We start from the raw sequence: 20219 nt of genomic DNA, 5'->3' as shown, positions 1-20219 counted from the left end.
CGACGTTCTTATTAAAACAAACTATCCTTTCTCCATACTAGATAAAGAAGATGATTTGATTGTGTATTATTTGACTAAATGAATTCTATGGTATCTATTGTATTGTATTCGTCACCCTAGATTTGGTGACCTCAAAAAATGTTTGCGTCTCTGCATGGTGGCTTGCACCTGTAATCCCAGCACTTTGGGAGGCCAAGGCAGGTGGATCACTTGAGGCCAGAAGTTTGAGACCAGCTTGGGCAACGTGACAAAACCCCGTCTCTACAAAAAAATATAAAAATTAGCCAGGCGTGGTGGTGGGCGCCTGTAGTCCCAGCTACTCGGAGGCTGAGGCACGAGAATCGCTTGAGTCCAGGAGGTTAAATGTGCAGTTAGCCGTGATCATGCCACTGTATCCAGCCTGGGCAACAGGACACTTGCCAAAAAAATCCGAAAATGCAAATGTTGATGACAGATTCTTACACCCTATGAATTAGGACCTATGCATGTGTGAGGTATTAGATTTCATAGTTTGGGATTTTTTTATTTTGTTTTCCTTTGGCTTGCAGGGGCCAACACAAGGATATCCAGAAATACAGCAGTTTTTTTTTGTTGTTGTTGCTGGAGCTAAATTTCGTTGCTTTTGATAGAGAATTGAACCATACCAGCATGCTCAACCCATCAACTATCCCTCACACCTCTGAAATCTTTACTTTCTTCTTCTTCTCTACCTTTTTGCCTCTGAGTCGATCCTTCTGCAGAAACTTTCGTCTTCTGCAGAAGCCCTTTTACCTGTATATCTAAACATATTAAAGTTTTCTCTTGCCCTAAAAAGCAAAAATAAAAAAAACACTTTCTCGGCCGGGCGCGGTGGCTCACGCCTGTAATCCCAGCACTTTGGGAGGCCGAGGCGGGCGGATCACGAGGTCAGGAGATGGAGACCATCCTGGCTAACACGGTGAAACCCCGTCTGTACTAAAAATACAAAAAAAATTAGTCGGTCTTGGTAGCGGGCGCCTGTAGTCCCAGCTACTCGGGAGGCTGAGGCAGGAGAATGGCGTGAACCCGGGAGGCGGAGCTTGTGTGAGCCGAGATCGCGCCACTGCACTCCAGCCTGGGCGACAGAGGGAGACTCCGTCTCAAAAAAAAAAAAAAAAATGCTTTCTCAATGCTGCATTCCTCTCTAGCTTCCCCTTTATCTTCCCTTCTCACGTTGGCCAAGCAACTTGACAGTGGTTTATGCTCCACCTCCCTCTTCTCTTCATTGCTTAATCCACTACTCTCTGGCTTCCATCTTCAACCAAATCACGACAGTCAACAAAATCACCACCTTCCCCACTCTCACCCCACGGCCAAATCTAGAGAATTTTCACTTCTTACTTCGGTGGTCCTCTGGACTGCATCTGGCATTGATGGTTGGCTCTTTCTGGTTTATTTCATGGGTTTCTCTTCCTCTAGCCCTTTTTAAAACAATAAATTCTGGTGTTCTCTCAGCTTCCAATCTGTTTTCATTACCCTTCTCTTTACACACTCTTCTTGGGTTGAGCTTACCCACTGTCATAATTTCATCCACCACGTTATGTGACGTGGTCATGTCTACCTGACACTTCCCCAGAGCTATGGTCTTAAATATCCAAGTGACCCATGGACATCTCCACTTCGACTCCCATAGGTTCTCAAATTTCATATGTCCAAAATTGAATTTAGCGTCTTCCCCTTAAATCTGTCTGATTTAGTTTGAATATATGTCCCTACCAAATCTCATGTTGAATTATAATCTCCAGTGTTGGAGGTGGGGCCTGGTGGGAGGTGTTTGGGTCACGGGGGCAGATCCCTCATGGCCTGGTGCTGTCCTCGCCACAGTGTCTTGTGGGATCTGATTGTCTAAGTGTGTGGCACTGGCCCCGCAATCTCTTGCTCCTGCTCGGGCCATGTAGAGGCCTGCTCCTTCTTCACCTTCTGCCATGATTGTAAGCTTCCTGAGGTCTACTCGGAAGCATACCGGAGCTATGCTTCTTGTACAGCCTGCGTAACTGTAAACCAATTAAACCTCTTTTCTTCCCAGTCTCAGGTATTTATAGCAATGCAAGTACAGCCTAATATACTATCCTCTTCATATAGACTACTACCTCTGGCTAATGAGTAGCCAGCCACTGAAGCCGAAAGGCTGGGCCCCCTTTGTCTCCTTTCAATCTGTGAATCCACTTATCTAAGTATTCCTTCCATTCATTCCTTCCTCTCTATCCTAACTTACTACTTACCTATGTCAGGCCCCCAGCATCTTCTGATTGAGCCATTTTAATAGTTTCCTAAATCTCCTGCTAATGGTTTTGATACCGCATTTTATAACATGAGTCTGACCATGAGTTATCAGTCCCCTGCTGAAAACACTTCAGTGGGTCCCCCATTAATGCACCCAGGATTAAAAGGCCACCTGCTTAAGGTCCTTCGAAACCTAGCCTCTTCCAATTTTTCCAGTTTTAATTTTGAGGCCCCACCCTAAAGGCAAGGCATCCTTCAGTCCTCGTTCACCTGCCACAAGGGCCCCAGAGCTGAGCTAGATGTCCCAGGTCTGCACTCCCATTGCGACCAGTGCATAACTTTTATAGAAATCCATTAGTTTCTAAGATGGGAACGTTGGCTTTCTCCGTTTGAGAGATGCAGGTTTACACTCAAACTGACAAAACAACTGTTTAAACCTTCAATTACTTACAGCTGAAAGAAAAACAGCTCTTGTGCCTCCCCGTCGGGGAATCGAACCCCGGTCTCCCGCGTGACAGGCGGGGATACTCACCACTATACTAACGAGGAACCGCACAAAAGAAAGTTTTCTGATAGGCCTTTTCTACGTTTTTGCTCCGCCCCGCCTTCGCTACATGCACCCATTAATGAACCTGATTTTCTTATGTTTGCCACTACAACTTCCACGGAAGTTAAACAGAGCCAAAATGGTAGTGTTCAGTTTTATCTCCCCCTCCATTTCTCATCATTTCTCTCAGGCCACCCTTCTTCTAACTGCCCCGACTCCCCTCCTCTTCTTCAGCTCCAGGAGCACTCTCGGTCCTCCTCAACACCCCTAACACACACGCTCCCAGGTAGCAAAGCGCCCGCTTGCCGCGCGGCACCATGAAACTTGTAGTTCCTTCACCCATCCCCCAACGCTCGTCTGACTTTAAGAAACTTCTTTTCCCGGCGTGCACCGCGAATCCCTCCTCCTCTTCTTTACCTCTCTCCCTCCTCCTCCTCAGGTTCTCTATTGACGAGTCTGGTAGCTGAGCGTTGGGCTGTAGGTCGCTGTGCTGTGTGATCCCCCAGAGCCATGCCCGAGATAGTGGATACCTGTTCGTTGGCCTCTCCGGCTTCCGTCTGCCGGACCAAGCACCTGCACCTGCGCTGCAGCGTCGACTTTACTCGCCGGACGCTGACCGGGACTGCCGCTCTCACGGTCCAGTCTCAGGAGGACAATCTGCGCAGCCTGGTACAGTGGGGCGCCTGCCCAGTGCCCGCCTCTCTCGGGCTCCCTGCCCCTCGCCCCTAGTCCTTGCGGGCTCCCGGATCTCCGGCTCACCCCGCCGCCGTCCCTGCCTAGCCCCACGTCCCCGTCTGCTCTTCTGTAGCCCCCATCCAACTCATGTTGTGCACTTCAGCCCCCAGATCTCCCACAGCACCCCCTCTCAACCCCACTTACGCTTCTGCATCCCTTCCCTCACCCCCCACTTGTACGTATGTCTCCTCCGCCCCTCTCCCGGATCCTCTCTCCGAGGTCCCTGGGCACATCCAGCACCTCGTCCACTCCTCTCAACTCACCCAGCCCTTAGGTGTCATCTTTGCAGTAGCCCCCATAATTTTAGTTCCTGGATCTAATTACCCCATGGCCTCCCCATTGCTTCGGCCTGCGGCCCAGAACCCCCTTCTTCAGGCCCCAGACTTTTCCCAGCCCCCAGCGCACCTTCCTCAGTCAACAATCTTACCCAAGTCTCAGATCCCATGTCCTGTCGATCCCTGATCCCACGGTTGCCTCCCGGGAACCCTTATTTCAATCCACAGGTTTGCAGGGCATCACCCATCCGTCTCCCTCCTAGTTCCCTGGATCTCCCTGCTAGTCGTTCTCAAGCCTCTTAGGATTCCCAGACCCGGCCGGGCAGGCCTCTTCTTTCCGCCCTACTTTGAAACTAACAGTCCCTGCTTGCTAACTCTAGGCTCAGCTCTCTCTCTTCAGGGTCCTTTCTACTTTTTAATCTTCTCAACTTTCTTATCTTCTAATAATTTAAGAACGGATAGGACATTGAAGTTTTCTAAGGATGATTCAATACGTTTTATTAATAGTTGGTTCCAAGGAGCCAAGTAGTTATTTCACTTAGAAAACACATACTTCTACAAACTCTATAACCATTGGAATGAAGAAAGGTTGTAGATTCATGGAATATTATTCAATGATTTTATCTGTATCATAGCCTATATTTAATGTTCTTGCTCAAATTGCCCGATAGTATTTGGTTTATACCTTTCACCTGAAGGTACCTTTCACCTGAAGAATTTCATAGAAGAGCATTTTAAAAATAAGAGGGTCATGAAAAGACAGCCAAATTCGGCTTCTTCACCAGGGCAGGATGCTACATGTGTATTTTACACAGTGTAGCATGGTGAAATCTACTAAAGCATATCAATAAGCAATCAGATCAGATCGGGCAGATAAGAATTGGTGGCTTTCAGGTCTCTTTTTCCTACTTTTGTAGGAAAGATCTGCATTTTGATTTCATTAATATGAACTAATAAGTACTTTCTTACTTTGTCCTTCAACATTTTGCTAAACTGATTGATTTGAAAAATAGGTCGATTCCTCTATGTACTGATACGTAATCAACAAAAGTACTATAAGAAAGAAAATAAAGATATTATAAGCAGGAAGGCATCTATTTCCTTGTAGATCGCACTTTGGTCTTCTTGAAGTACCATGCTATCTTTAATTGCAGTAGCAACTTTGCCTGGGCAGGGCTGAAGTCCTATTTCAATGCAGTTTCAAAACTAAACACTGCATGTTCTCACTCATAAGTGGGAGTTGAACAATGAGAACACATGGACACATGGAGGGTAATATCACACACCGGGGCCTGTCGGAGGTAGGGGCCTAGGGGAGGAATAGCATTAGGAGAAATACCTAATGTAGCTGACGGGTTGATGGGTGCAGCAAACCACCATGGCATGTGTATACTTATGTAACAAACCTGCACATTCTGCACATGTACCCCAGAACTTAAAGTATAATAATAAAAAAAGAAAAACCACACCGTGGGACTGCCATATTTGAACATGTGTTTATATGTCCTACATTCAAAAGTACTAGAGATTTAAAAATTAAGCAATTCAGGAAACTTGTGTTCAGATGTGAATGATTCCAAACCAAAACCGAGGTTGCTAGTGGAAGAAATTTAAAGAGGTTTTTCTAATATATGAACAGCAAATTCTTCCTTGAATCTTTAGCTGCAACCTATATTTCAGAAGAAATATTCCAATTGGTTTAAGATATAATAAAACCTTGACTAAGCCCCAAACCCACTCAAAGCTCTCAGTTAACTGGAAAGTTCCTGCTCTTCAACTTTATTTAAAAAAATTAAATTATAAACTATGCTGAAAAAAATAAAAGAATGAAAATTTTTGTCGCTTTTTGCTGCTTAATGTGACCTCACACTTACCTTTGTTTTGTAAAATAAAAACTTAAAAAAATTTATTATTTGAAGTTCAGGTATACATATGCAGGTTTGTTACATAGGTAAACTTGTGTCATGAGGGTTTGTTGTACAGATTATTTTGTCACCCAGGTATTAAACCTAGTACCCATTAGTTATTTTTCCTGATCCTTTCCCTTCTCCTACCCTCCACCCTCCGGTAGGCCCCAGCGTGTGTTCCCCTCTGTGTGTGCATGTGTTCTCATCACTTTTGTAAAATAAAAACTTTACCTCTGTTCTATAAGTAAGCAAGAGTCAGGATGTTTAAATCTTGAAAAGAATGTCCCAATCTAAAAATCTGCTCATTGTTTTTACATTCCCCAAATCTAGAGAAAAGTAAGATTTTAAAATTGTGATTTCTGGTTGGCATGTCTGTTTAGCAAATTAGAGCCTGGAATTATAATAATGTTAGATGTTATACAAGGAAGGCAACTTGTAGTACAAAATAACATGTTTATAATTGTTTGCTCGTTTATGACAAAAGCCTTAGACCAGGAGCTTATCCTTATTAATTAGTTAATTAATATTTATTTAAGGTTAACCTGTTTCTTCCCTCCACTAGATTGGGGACTCATGAATGTAGAGACTGTGTTTCATAACTCTTTGTATCTCAACTTCCTAGTATAGTCTATGTCTGGCATGTAGAGGACATTCGAAAGTTTGATTAATGGATGATTTCAATTAGAAAACAGTGCCTAAGTTTAACATGGGCTACATTGATAATAGTGCCAGCTGTATTTCAGAGGTGAGACGGGAAGACCCAGTGCCAGTGCTGAATCAGGAGAGACGTCATGTCTTCTTTTCATGTCTTCTTTTCCTCTCCGTGCTTAGAGTTTGTGATGTTGAGGAATGCTGAAGGAGCCTTAATCGGACAAATTCTAAGCTTTCTAAAATTCTTTTCAAGTTTTGGGTTATTTACACTGAAGTTTGATCCTCCAAATTTATGATAACTTTCACACATTTGTTTCTTTTCACTGAAACTTTCAGAAATGTTTAGGTGTTCTTTTGGTTAGTGGCTCAAGAGGTTTTAGTGCCATGGCCAAGGCAGAAGCCAGCAGTTAATAATAGGTATTTCTGACTGCAAACCATCTTGCCTTCACTAAGTAAATGGCTCAACTGGGAATCAAATCAAGGTGGTTTTTTAGTTTTAGTTTTGTGTTTCACGATAAACCTATGTTTTTTTCCCATCATATCCCTGCACATAGCAAGTAGAAAATGTAAATTTAGACATCATAATGAGGCATAAAGCTTTTTTAGAAAAAAACTCTGCTTTGTTCTAGAAAGGACTGAGACTGCTTGAAGCAACATATATAGTATAAGATTAAAAATAAATAATTTGCAGGAAGAGAGAATAAGAATAGGAGAAACAAAACCCATGGCATAAAGCCCTCTACACTTTAAAAGAAGTGGGCCACAAGGTTGACATGGAGCTTCCTACCAGCCTGTGCAAAAAAGGAATCAGATATCTATTCCATGTCAACTGACCAGCTACTGAGAAGTACAACTGTTTTTTTGGGGGATGGAGGGTATTGTTCAAAGAGGATACTGTGAAACATAGTAAATTATATCCTATAATTAGTAGAGCTGTTGATGCTTAACACATGTTTCTTAAAAAGTACCAAATCCAACTTGTCAACGATCCAGTTTTCTTTATTTTTCTTTCTTATTACAGTTTTTGACTTTTTTTTTAAATAACATCGCTGAAATTTGAAGGGGAATTTTAAACAGTAGTTTGCAAATGATAGTTGAGGCTTAGGACTTGAGATAATACAGCTTAAACATTGCATTTTTTGTTTTCTCTTGGTCTAGGACCTGCTTCATGCATTAATTGACACCTAGTATTTTTGAGGCAGAGTGCTAAACCCTGGGAATACAGACCTAAGTAACATTCTCTGTTTTAGAACCCTTAGTCTAATGGAAAAAGAAATCATTATAATGCAGTACAGTAAGTATTATAGGAAAGGGTAGGGCCAACTGCTATAACAAACACAGGGGATATCAAAAAGTTTCACAAAAAATAGTTGTCACTATGACACTTCTGATTCTGAACAGATTTGGAAAGTTTAGCCAATATAGAAAACAGAATATGTTCCACTGGGAAATGACCCAGTTAATTCATCTATATAAGCATGTGTTGTTATAAATGCAAGATAAATCAAGTTTTTAAAACAAGTTAGCTATTCTGAATAGCTATTCAGAACTAGGTACTAGAGTATGAAGAGACTAGAGAGGTACTAGAATATGAAGGAGTAACCCTATTATTTTAAATAAGATATAAACTGTATCTTCTACTAATTTAGAGTAAGGATAACAGATGAGGTACCCCCAAAAGAAAGTACCCAGGGGCAGCTGGGAAATGGCTGGTTCTTGGCCTTACATGTAGCCAGGCCAGATTTCAGAAAAGGAAAAAAATAATGCCAGAGGTAGGGAGATCTGATAGAACGCAGTTCTACCAGTCCAGGGCCTGACCTGGGTTAGTGGTGGAAAGAAAGGAAAAGTATGAAGACATTGTGAAAGAACAACTTTTAAGTGGCTGTGTGGGATTGGGAAATGGGATCAAACCTTAGGTAACTGGAAGAGTTCTTGTAACAGAATCAAGAAATCTGGGGAGAAAGCTGATTCAGGGAGGATAAAAATCATTTTTGGAATTTGTAGAAGGCTATTCAATGTATGGTGCTATGTCCCATGGAGATGTTGAGCAGGCAATTAGACTGAGGTCCTGGGGAGGGAATACAACTGTAGAACTAGAATGGCAGGCATCTTCACAGAGATACTAGCTGAAGATGTGGGCATGAGTAAGAGCTAGGGAGTGAAGGATTTGGGAAGAAAATCAAAGGGCCGGGGCTGGAACATTGGGACATATCCATATTTTTGAATTGGAATAAAGGAGGGGAAAGGAAAAAAACATTAGACAAATAGAGAACCATTTATGATGTATGTGTAGAGGCAAAGAAGCGAAGGAAGGGGTTTTAACCAGATGACATTGTCCATAACGGCTGTGAGTAGACAGAGGTCAAGGTTATTGGACAGAAAAGACTTTGTTGATCGGGGTGGGGGCTGCCCTTTCAATAGCAAAGGAGCTAAAAGTCAGATGGAAGAAGGGGAAAGGGAGGATGATTAATGAGGAAGTAGAAGTAGCAGTCATAGCAGTCATAAACTGCCTTGGAGTTTAAGGAAGGAAGGAGGAAAAGTAGAATAGTTAGTGGGTAGATCCATCAAGTAGAATTTTGTTTATGTTGTTAGGAAACAGTCTTGTGGCATAGGAAGGTTCAAGATTCTAGGACAAGAGATTAGTTGAGAGATAATTAAAGAGTATGATTTCTAGGGCTCAGGATTTTGGGGATAGAAAATACTCTGACACTTGATGCCACTCCTTCATGCCCAAAGCAGTTGTCCTTAATTGGCCATGTCAAGTAGATATGGCCTCCCAATCCTCCGCAGGATCATTTGGTCTGAGTTGCCATACCAAGTTGGGCTTTTTCTAGATACACAACCACAGTGATATACAGTCTGCTCATTTGCTTAACGAACATGAAGTTTGAAAGTACATGAGTTCTAGGAGGAAATATATTGTGTAATGTATTGAGGAGCCAGAGTGAAAGAAACAAGTTATAGGTAAAGTTTTTCATAATAGAGAAAATTTTAGGAGTCAGAAGCAAACATATTTTGATTTAGATTTGACTTTTACTTAAAGCCCAAAATTTGTGTGACTGTCCTAGGGTTACTTAACAATATATATGCAAATCTTAGAACCCAAAAATTTTCAGGATGCTTAGAGTCCCAAAAAATGAGACCTAGACTAGCTTTTGACTCTTTAATTCTTCTAATTTCACTCTGTATTTTACTCTCCACAAGCAACTAGTTGTTGTAGCCTAATACGAGTTTTTTCTGGCAAATGACACTATTTTCTTACTATTTAAAAATATTAATTTTAGGTTTTGGATACAAAGGACCTTACAATAGAAAAAGTAGTGATCAATGGACAAGAAGTCAAATATGCTCTTGGAGAAAGACAAAGTTACAAGGGATCGCCAATGGAAATCTCTCTTCCCATCGCTTTGAGCAAGTATGAATGCTGTGATCTTTCTCTTTTACAGCTAAATAATGGGGAAACATATTTTTAACTAATTTAAATATTTTTTCTTTTTAAATTTTAGTTTGTAAATATGTAATGATTGGTATACTACTTCTCTTGATCTTCTGTTCAGGTTAAAGTTGATACAGCAGTTAAAATTATATATACTTAAGATACTAAAAATGTTGTTTGTATATAATACAACAAGGACTTTGGAACTGTTAGTTTTTAAATGATTCATCCTTTTACTAATATCTAGAGTGATGGCGGGGGCATGCCATCATAAGAAGGCATTTCAAGATAACCTGGGCAGCTTTTACAAGCTACACATTCCTTGCCCTTGCCCCAGAGGTCAGCTGCATTTATTAATAGGACAATGATAATGCCAAAGATAGAACTGTTACAGTGCAGCAATCTTGGGATAAGTGCTTTAAATGCATTCTTGTATCTAATCCTTACAGTAACCCTGCTGGTATAATCTACACTTAAAGATGAGGAAAGGGAACCTTAGAGAAATAGCTTATTCAAGAAAGTGGCAACCAGAATCATCACATTGGGAGTATATGCCACCTCTTGATATATTGGGGAGGGGAAAAAGGGTGAAAACTATTGGCCTAGAACAAGGGTGATCTACCCCAGTTGTTCAGTGGCCAGTGTTTTCATGCCTTCTCTTTCCCTTTAAGAGAAGGGAAACACTTAAGTCTAGCTTGTGAGGTAGATGGTATTCACCCCATTCTACAAGGAAACTGTGGCATAGGGAGGTCAAATAATTTCCCCAAGTTTACAGTACCAGTAAGTGATAGAGTCAGGATTCAAACACCAGCAGGGCTGCTGGTCTCTAAAGCTCTGCTGTTCCCTTATTATCAGTGCTTCTCAAACTCTCTGGGGTAAAGGACCAATTTTTATCCTCTTCAATCTGTCATAGAGTGATACTTTTATAAAATGCAATAAAAATGAAATATGAGGAAGAGATGAAATATAAGCACACATTTTTTATTATTAGATTCAACAGACATAAAAATGACTCTAGAAGTTTTGCAATGCTGATTCTCAACTTCTGGTCTTGTCTTGTCCTGGGCCAGTAACAGTTTGCAGACTAGCACTGCTCTGTGTCATGCTGTGGCACCTGCTGCTGTGGTAGTTGAAGCCCCAAAATGATTTCTTTCACTTTTCCACTCTAATAAAATATTAAATGATATCACAGATGCAAAGTATGTGACACACAACGGGGTAGTCAACCACTGTTAGTTGCCGTTATGCCTTCACTAGCAGTTAGCATGGGAGAGGTAAAAGAACCCACAGGCTGGCAATTAGGTAGGAAAACTGAGAGGAGACTTCGCCACTGAGGATGTGGCATACCTAAAGCTTACTGCCAATCTGTGATGAGAATGCATACTATGTTATTTATATTATTCAGTGTATGTATTATGAGTTTAAATTTTCACTAGATGGAATCATACTCTACTAATATAATTGTTTCATACAGAAATCAAGAAATCGTTATAGAAATTTCTTTTGAGACCTCTCCAAAATCTTCTGCTCTCCAGTGGCTCACTCCTGAACAGACTTCTGGGAAGGAACACCCGTATCTCTTTAGTCAGTGCCAGGTAAAAAGGATTCCAGAATTATTTCTGATGCAGAAAATTCCAGCACATACGGTTGAATGAAGCAAAATGAACAGTGGTTTTATGGATTGTGTGGGTTTTACCTAATATAATGTATTAATTGATCTTATAAAAACATATAAGATAAATTATATATTTTCATTTTATCTTTCACTATTAATACACTCATGCATTACTTTAAATAAGAAGCTTCTTTCAGTTTGGAAATATGTCCACCTAGATTGGACTTTCTAGGCCTGACTTAGAACTCGGCAGAGAGTAGGTACTCAGTAAATAGTCATAAAATAAAAGGAAAAATTAATAAATAATATGTACTGGTTATGAAAAATGCTAATAGTAAAGAAATGGAAAGTGAAAGATTTAATTTCCAAACCTTTTCCAGACACCATTGCCCAGAGGTAACCACCATTGAGTTTGGAATGTAGCTTTTGCATATTTTTCTTACACATTTACAAAAGTATGTATTATATCAATATATTAACTGTGCCTTTAAAATTGCATGCCTTAAACTACTTTTGTTTTCTGTTTTAAAACTAAGGGTAAAGAGCCATACAATTAGAGATACCTGTCACAAGGATAATGCATTTCAAACTGTCTTCTGAAAGAAAAAATACCTACTTTTCATAGTAATCAAATAATTTACAATTAAGGGAACTGACTTCATTAAACGTTTGCTCTATTTCCAGGCATTGTGCTAGATTCTTTACGTGTTTCATCCCTCCCAATATTCCTGTGTATTAGGTTCAAATTTCAAAACAAGTCCATTTAAAAAAGGAATTAGCATATGAATCAGACCTGTTTACTTTCTATGGTCACTTGAAACATCTTTTTAATCTAAGAAACCCTCAGTTTAATAATCTAGAAGAGATGAAATGTTCTACGCAAGAGTGTACAAATGGCACAATCTATACATGAATATCTGATTTTCAGGCAGTATTCTTAATAGAATGTCTATTAACCAAAGTTGGCAAGAAATGCAAGATTTGTGAGTCATGAAAATGTTAATTTTGAATATATTATTCCATTTCTTATTGGCAGCAATGTTGGGAATACAGGAAACAGATTTCAGCTAAATTAATAAATGATTGAGGTGATAGGAATCATGTGGACATGATTTTGTTTGATGAATTTGCTTACGGTTGTTCTGTATGCATATTTGCCTGGGTTTGGCCTTATCCAGTGAAATACATTTAAAAACCCCTTTGGTATTGCCATGTCACCTAACTAGAAACCATTAAGGAACTCCAGAGGCGTGGTCTTGGAACTCTATTTTGGGAGAGAGAACGAGGTGGCTCTGCTAGTCTTACTTAATCCATCTAGAGGTCATTTGGGAGCCTATATCTTTGGAGAATTTTCTAGAACTGAAATGAAAAGACCTGGAGTTTGGGGGTTTTAAGAAAGCTTGTGGTGGAATGAAGTATGTTTAGGATTTGTAATAGCTTCAGAGAAGGGTGTTAATATCAGAATTCCTTTGAGTTTAGTAGACTGTCTCAATGAGGCTGGGTTTCCATTTCATTGTTCACCAGCAGTAGACAGACTTATTTGTAAGCAGACCGGGTATAAGATTGTAGGTGCTCTTTTTTTTTTTTTTTTTTTGGAGACAGGGTCTTGCTGTGTTGCCCAGGCTGTAGTGCAATGGTGCGAACTTGGGTCACTGCAGCCTAGAACTCCTGGGCTCAAGCGATCCTTTTACCTCAGCCTCCTGAGTAGCTGGGATTACAGGTGTGCACCACCATGCCCAGCTAAATTTTTTTGGATGGAGGTAAGGTCTCACTATGTTGCCCAGGCTGGTCTCAAACTCTAGAGCTCAAGCAATCCTCTCATCTGAGCCTCCCAAAGTGCTGGGATTGCAGGAGTGAGCCACGGCACCCGGCCTCTAGCCATACTGGATGGAACCAATGTTAATAATGATTGGTGTGGCAGTAGAGAAACACTTTGCATATCATATGAATGAATATGTCTAGATGGTATTGAAAGAGACTGTTCTTTCTCCCTTCTTTGCTTCTTTGTTTTACTTACAAGGTTTGCGGCAAGATTGAAGTGTCAAGACTACAGCAACATTTCTCAGGCTGTGTTCATTAGAACACTGACATCCCATTAGCTGTTAAACCAGAGAGAAATGGGTTTTGTGTTAACATAAATGTAAGAAATCAAACAGGTTTGTTTATTGTAGGTCTGTTCAGAGCCTTCAGGCGGCTAATGTTCTAGTGGCTCTGCAAGACAGCGGTGCAGTATGCCATACTTCTCAGGTCTGTTTTGCTACAGAGCCCTTTTTTCCTCAGGTTTCCAAAAGCTTCTCACCGGGCCCTACTGTCACCCAGACCATAGAGTAGGAAACACTGCTTATGAGTTTCTCCATGCTTCAACTGAAATGTGAGGGTTAACCATAGATTAAGATGGAAAATCTGATTTTTAAAAGTCCAAGAATCTATTTTTGGACTTTGAAAGATCCCAAGAGGCCAGGCGTGGTGGCTCACGCCTATCATCCCTGCACTTTGGGAGGCCGAGGTGGGCAGATCACCTGAAGTTGGGAGTTCGAGACCAGCCTGACCAACATGGAGAAACCCCATCTCTACTCAAAATACAAAATTAGCTGGGCGTGGTGGTACATGCCTGTAATCCCAGCTACTCGGGAGGCTGAGGCAGGAGAATCGCTTGAACCTGGGAGGTGGAGGTTGCAGTGAGCCAAGATCCAGCCTGGGCAACAAGAGTGAAACTCCGTCTCAAAAAAAAAAAAAAAAAAAAATCCCAAGAAATGAGGACTGTTTTTATTTTTTAAAAAATATGTCTAAGAACAATGCTGCAATTTTTAACGATTTCTTAATGACTTATCAGAAAGATAAATAGCTATTTCTTCTTGTTTCTCCCTTTTTCAGGCCATCCACTGCAGAGCAATCCTTCCTTGTCAGGACACTCCTTCTGTGAAATTAACCTATACTGCAGAGGTAAATATTAAGAATTATTAACTCAATTAAATGATGCATATCAGTAAATATGGTATAAATGATAAGCAGAGATGATAATTGAATTTCTAGAGCTAGAATTATTTTTCTTAATGAAATTCTAACTGAAATATGTAAAAAAAGAGGCTGTGGCACTCATTCTGAATCTCTACTTTAAAGGCAGTTTTAAACATTTTAACTGTGAAAAAAAGGAAATGGAAACCAATCTGACTTTTAAAAAGGAATTCAGGACCAGATATGGTGGCTCACGCCTGTAATCCCAGCACTTTGGGCGGCCGAGATGGGCAGATCATGAGGTCAGGAGATTGAGACCATCCTGGCTAACATGGTGAAACCCCGTCTGTACTAAAAAAAAAAACACAAAAAATTAGCCGAGCTTGGTGGCAGGCACCTGTGGTCCCAGCTACTGGGGAGGCTGAGGCAGGAGAATGGCGTGAACCCAGGAGGCAGAGCTTGCAGTGAGCTGAGACGGCACCACTGCACTCCAGCCTGGGCGACAGAGCCAGACTCCGTCTCAAAAAAAAAAACCAAAAAACAAAAACAAAAAAACAAACAAAAAGAAGGAATTCAGAATCCTGGATCTAGAAATAAGAACTTAGGAACAATTTTTACTTAACTTTTAAAAATTGACATTTGCAGGATTCAGGCTTCTATAAATGCGTTCTGTAGCCATATAAGCCTAGTGGGCATATATTCCAGACTTGTCTGTATGCAATTCCAACTTATTCCCTTGGTAGGTACTGCTAATTCTTTTTGGAAAAGGTGGACTGTAATTACTAAATAATCACTATCCCAGAGGCTAGACCTACTTAGACCAAGCAAATAGAATGAGGACCAACCCATATTTATGGGGCCTTCTTGCTTCCCAAATCATCCCACAACCAAATTACACCTAGGGTAGTGCAGTGATATATTATACTTGGAGGCAAAGAATCCCAGTGCTCTGGCTCTTCTCCACCACTTAATAACTATGTGAAGTCCCAACTACTTGGGAGGCTGAGGTGGGAAGATCACTGGAACTCAGAAGTTCAAGGCCCGCCTGGGCAACATAGCGAGACCCCATTTCTAAAAAAATAAATAAATAATGATGTGACCCTTGAACAAGTTTTATGACCTCGCAACCTCAGTTGGCACATATATATAACGTATCACCACCTAAATGAAGGGAGGTGGCTGAACCAAATTATTTCCTGAATAGTTTTGTGCTTTAGAATCTATAATTGTAGCACTGGTTCAGGAACTTCTAATTCTATGCCTGCCTCAGTCATGGCTTTGGGTCCTGAGCCATGCAAGAAGAACATGAAAGTCTAGCCCCTACTGGAATATATTCTTGCTTGATCATTAATACTTGGGGGAGTCCATTATTCTGGCATTCGTCAGAAATCAAACTTTCAGAATCATGGAGCTAGGATACACAGTTAAATGACTATATGGTTTGCCCCATAAGGGTCTTTTCCGTAAGGATTTCCAGAGAAAATTATTTGACAGTTTTTAGCAATAAATTTTAGTTTTTCACAGTTACTACTTTTAAAACGTTCCTCTATTTATAACTCCAAGTGTGTGTTTTCAAAACAAAATTGTTCAAAACCATTCTGTCCTACAGTGAGTACATAACGTCCTTTTGAATCTGTTTTGTGAGTGTAGGGGGAGCAGGGATGGTGGCTGCCATTGCCAGGGATGGTGCTGGGCTCTTCACTTATATTATATATTCCTTGCAACAAGCCTTTGAAGTTTTACACTTACTTGATGGGGAAACTGAGGCTTGGGGGTATATTTATTTGCCCAAGTTTGTGCAGTTAGTTATTAGGTGGCAGAGCTGGGATTTTAATCCAGTTTCTACCAAAACTCTGCTCTTAATGTGCATGGGCGAATGGATAGAAATTTCACATTCACATATGTGTATGTGTGCATATATATATACACATATATACACATTGTGTTCATATATATGTGTATGTGTGTGTGTATATATATATATACTTTTTGTATATGTATATACTTTTTGTGTTCATAGTCTATTTATTAGACAGTCAAGAAGGGGAGGAAAAGGTTGTTTTACATATATAGTTTAAGACACATAGAAGCTTTTATTTATGACTAGAAATGATTTTTCTCCTTGATTAGGTGTCTGTCCCTAAAGAACTGGTGGCACTTATGAGTGCTATTCGTGATGGAGAAGCACCTGACCCAGAAGACCCAAGCAGGAAAATATACAAATTCATCCAAAAAGTAAGATCCTAGGGTCTAGATTTTTGTTTTCATTGGTGGTAAACTACAGTTAGCTTGTACACATCCAGAGGGCAAAATTACTTTTGAAATATTTCAGAATTTTGAGAACAGCTTTTGGTTTTTGTGTTCTTTGTTTTTTTTTCTTTTGTGCTTTTAAAGGGTTTTTGTTCTACTTACAGAGTATTGTTTGAAGAGAGGGTTTGCTGTAGAGACAGAGTAGAGAGCGTGCCTGTTTTCATTTTCCCTCACTCCAGTCAGGGGCTGGCTTCCTGTTCTTTTGTGTTCTTATGCATTCTCCTGCCCTGGTACTACAGTGTGGGCAAGTGGCTGTTGAGAGTGTTTACAAATGGAGGAGTCAAGACCAAAAATGCACTCAGTTACAGTCCTGGTCATTAGACATGTATCTTTGACCTTCAGTGAATAGAATGTGTATGCATGTGTGAGTGTGTGTGTGTGTGTGTGTGTGAGTGTGTGTGTGTGTTTTCTTAATTGATCTCACAATGGATAATTTGACTTCCACTGCAGCTTCTGTGGTTCCAAGCTCCCATAACTTTGGCATCTACTTATTGCCAGGTTACTCTGTGTGTCTCTACAACATGTCAATAGTGCTTTGACACATAAAGGAATAAAAAAAGAAAACCAAAACCTTTTAAAAGTCAGGAGGAAAAAGGCAAACACACGGGAAAAGCACTTCCTTTAGGTTACTTTTTGAGAAATGCCTAAAATGTACCTTTTAATAGTATGTGTGATCTTGTTTTTCCACGTGTGAGAAGCTTTTGTTCCTAGCAGAATAAAAGGCAAATAGATGTTTTGAACAATGTTTTTTGTATCACAATTTCAAGCTATATGTTAAAGATGAGAACTATTTGAGAAGTATAAAAGCAAAGTTATCCCTACTAATATTAGGAGATTTGAAAGGGAATTTACTTACTTTTAAATATGAATTGTCTTACTGTGTAACATTTGTGAACACTAATGCAAGCACGTGGTGTGCGTTTGTTTGCCCTCTTTAGGTTCCGATACCCTGCTACCTGATTGCTTTAGTTGTTGGAGCTTTAGAAAGCAGGTGAGCTTTTGGAAAAATTTTCAGGTTTGTGGAAGGATCAAAACTTAGGCATCTTGAACCTCTCTCAAGGTTAATTGGTTGATCATTTGCATATTTCTCAAGATATCAAGCTGACAGCTCTAGAAAAATTCAAATCTAAATATAAAATGTAGGCAACAAATTAATTTTACATTTAAAAATCTTGACCAGTTATCCCTTAGATTTTTCAAGTATTGTAAAATGAGCATGCTCTTACCTTTAGAGGTCTGGATTCTCAGGGAAGCGTGACCAAGTCACTCTCTTAATCTCTGTTTCCTTATCCTTGAAATTATAATGTCTGACTTTCTACCTCATAGGGTGGTTATGTGAAACAAATGAGATAAAATATATTAAAGAACTTGGAAGCCTACAAATATTACAGAAATGTAAGATATTTTACTAATATTTTACCAATAGAGTGCACTTCCTTCTTAATTCTTTGTTCATTCTTAGTTTTAAGCACACTTAACTGTTTTTAAGTGTGCGGTTCCATAGTGTTAAGTATATTCACATTGTTGTGAAACAGATCTTCAGAAATTTTTCATTTTGTAGAACTGAAACTCTGCACCCATTAAACAATAGCTCCTCTTTCCTCCACCCCCCAGTCCCTGGTAACACCCATTCTGTTTTCTGTTCCTGTGAATTTGACTACTTTAGATACCTCACATAAGTAGATCATACAGTATAATTTTCTCTCTTTGTGTCTGGCTTATTTCATTCAAGGTGTAATGACCTTAAGGTTTATCCATGTTACAGCATCTGACAGGATTTCCTTCATTTTCTATTTGTTTCTTCTTGTATAAGAGTATTCAACGTTTAAGTGCATAACAAAGTTTATACTCATTCCTGTTCTAGAATAGTCTTGTAGGCTGGGCTGTGTGGCTCACGCCTATAATCCCATCACTTTGGGAGGCCAAGGTGGGAGGATCGCTTGAGCCCAGGAGTTCGAGACCAGCCCAGGCAACATAAGTGAGAGCATGTCTCCACAAAAAAATAAAAAATTAGTTGGGCATGGTAGTGTATGCCTGTAGTCCCAGCTACTCAGGAGGCTGAGGTGGGAGGATTACTTGAGCCCAGGAGGTAGAGGCTGCAGTGAGCTGTGATGTCCCTTCTAAACTCAGCTTGGGCAACAGAATGAGACCCTGTATCAGAAAAAAAAAAAAAAAAAAAGCTGGGCATGGTGGCTCATGCCTGTAATCCCAGCATTTTGGGAGGCCGAGATGGGTGGATCACGAGGTCAGGGGATTGAGACCATCCTGGCTAACATGGTGAAACCCCATCTCTATTAAAAATACAAAAAAAAGAAAAAATTAACTGGACATGGTGGCGGGTGCCTGTAGTCCCAGCTGCTCAGGAGGCTGAGGCAGGAGAATGGTGTGAACCCGGGAGGTGGAGCTTGCAGTGAGTCAAGATCGCGCCACTGCACTCCAGCCTGGGTGACAGAGTGAGACTCTGTCTCAAAAAAAAAACAGGAGAATAGTTTCTTATGAGTTGTGACTGGGTTTCTATAGTTGTGAAATTGAGGGATGAAATGAGACCCTCAAGAGATCTTACAAGAGGCAATAAACTAATTGGGGACAACTTATGTCTTGGTTTTTTTCTTTTGGCCCAGCCTGTACCTCCTTAGAGAGCTGCATATCTATTGCTGCATATACAACAGCAGGTTTGCATCTCAGGCCGTGTAACCTCATCCCTTTCCCATAAGCACATGGTAAATGCACTCTCACTGTAAAGGTTTGTCTACAAGACATTAAATACTTTTTAGAACCAGATGAATCATTTGCTGTGAATTTCTTTTTTATTAAGCTTTTTAATCTTGCAGGCAAATTGGCCCAAGAACTTTGGTGTGGTCTGAGAAAGAGCAGGTGGAAAAGTCTGCTTATGAGTTTTCTGAGGTTGGTCATATACAGTTATCCTTTGTAGTCATTGTGATAGACAGTAGATTGAAGATTTTGAGTGTGAAATGTGATGGTTTTAAGTGATACGGAGAAATAATCAGATTGTCTTTTATGTAGATGTACAGTTGCTACTTTCTTTTTATCATTTTCATTTAAAATAAAAATCATTAACTTGTAACCTTCATAGAAAGCAATATACAATTTTAAGAAATGTACAATGGTGATAATTAAGACATACAGACATATATGTGTTGATTTTTCAGACTGAATCTATGCTTAAAATTGCAGAAGATCTGGGAGGACCGTATGTATGGGGACAGTATGACCTATTGGTCCTGCCACCGTCCTTCCCTTATGGTGGCATGGAGAATCCTTGCCTTACTTTTGTAACTCCTACTCTACTGGTAAGTGTAACTATTTCTTCATTTGAAATTGACATCTTTCAAAAATAAACTTAAGAACCTTAAGAGTCCTAATAATATGTATATATATGTAAAGAACCTTAGAGTCCTAATAATGTATATATGTATAAAAATCTTTTCTCTTGTTCGTGTAACCTTTGTTTCTAATTTTATTGTTTATTGTGGTTATCACATCTCATTTTTTTTGTTTTTTGAGACACAGGCTTGCTCTGTTGCCC

The 20219-nt window shown here is 40.1% G+C and overlaps 2 protein-coding genes and 1 non-coding gene across 9 annotated transcripts in view; 2 read left to right on the top strand and 1 right to left on the bottom strand.

Moving 5' to 3' along the window:
- The window catches only part of CCDC38 (coiled-coil domain containing 38), a 199503-nt gene that overhangs the window by 35601 nt on the left and 143683 nt on the right, over positions 1–20219 (top strand). The window lies entirely within an intron of this gene.
- Positions 2719–2790, bottom strand: TRNAD-GUC (transfer RNA aspartic acid (anticodon GUC)). Its single transcript has one exon. It is a non-coding gene; the product is annotated as a tRNA-Asp (tRNA).
- The window catches only part of LTA4H (leukotriene A4 hydrolase), a 34855-nt gene continuing 17710 nt past the window's right edge, over positions 3075–20219 (top strand). For 3 of the 7 annotated variants that reach the window (XM_055238754.2, XM_055238757.2, XM_063614269.1), the window contains exons 1-8: positions 3188–3457; positions 9641–9771; positions 11267–11387; positions 14282–14350; positions 16493–16597; positions 17611–17663; positions 19504–19576; positions 19843–19983. In XM_055238754.2, the coding sequence (XP_055094729.1) occupies positions 3299–3457; positions 9641–9771; positions 11267–11387; positions 14282–14350; positions 16493–16597; positions 17611–17663; positions 19504–19576; positions 19843–19983 (852 nt within the window). In that variant the 5' untranslated portion in view covers positions 3188–3298. Of the gene's footprint in view, positions 3458–8104; positions 8129–9640; positions 9772–11266; positions 11388–14281; positions 14351–16492; positions 16598–17610; positions 17664–19503; positions 19577–19842; positions 19984–20219 lie in introns of those variants that run through there. The other 4 variants (XM_055238753.2, XM_063614270.1, XM_055238756.2 and 1 more) reach the window with 4 other exon arrangements.

The sequence above is a fragment of the Symphalangus syndactylus genome, chromosome 13, assembly GCF_028878055.3.
Source record: "Symphalangus syndactylus isolate Jambi chromosome 13, NHGRI_mSymSyn1-v2.1_pri, whole genome shotgun sequence".
Taxonomy (NCBI): Eukaryota; Metazoa; Chordata; class Mammalia; order Primates; family Hylobatidae; genus Symphalangus; species Symphalangus syndactylus.
This window is presented reverse-complemented; position numbering and strand designations above follow the sequence as displayed.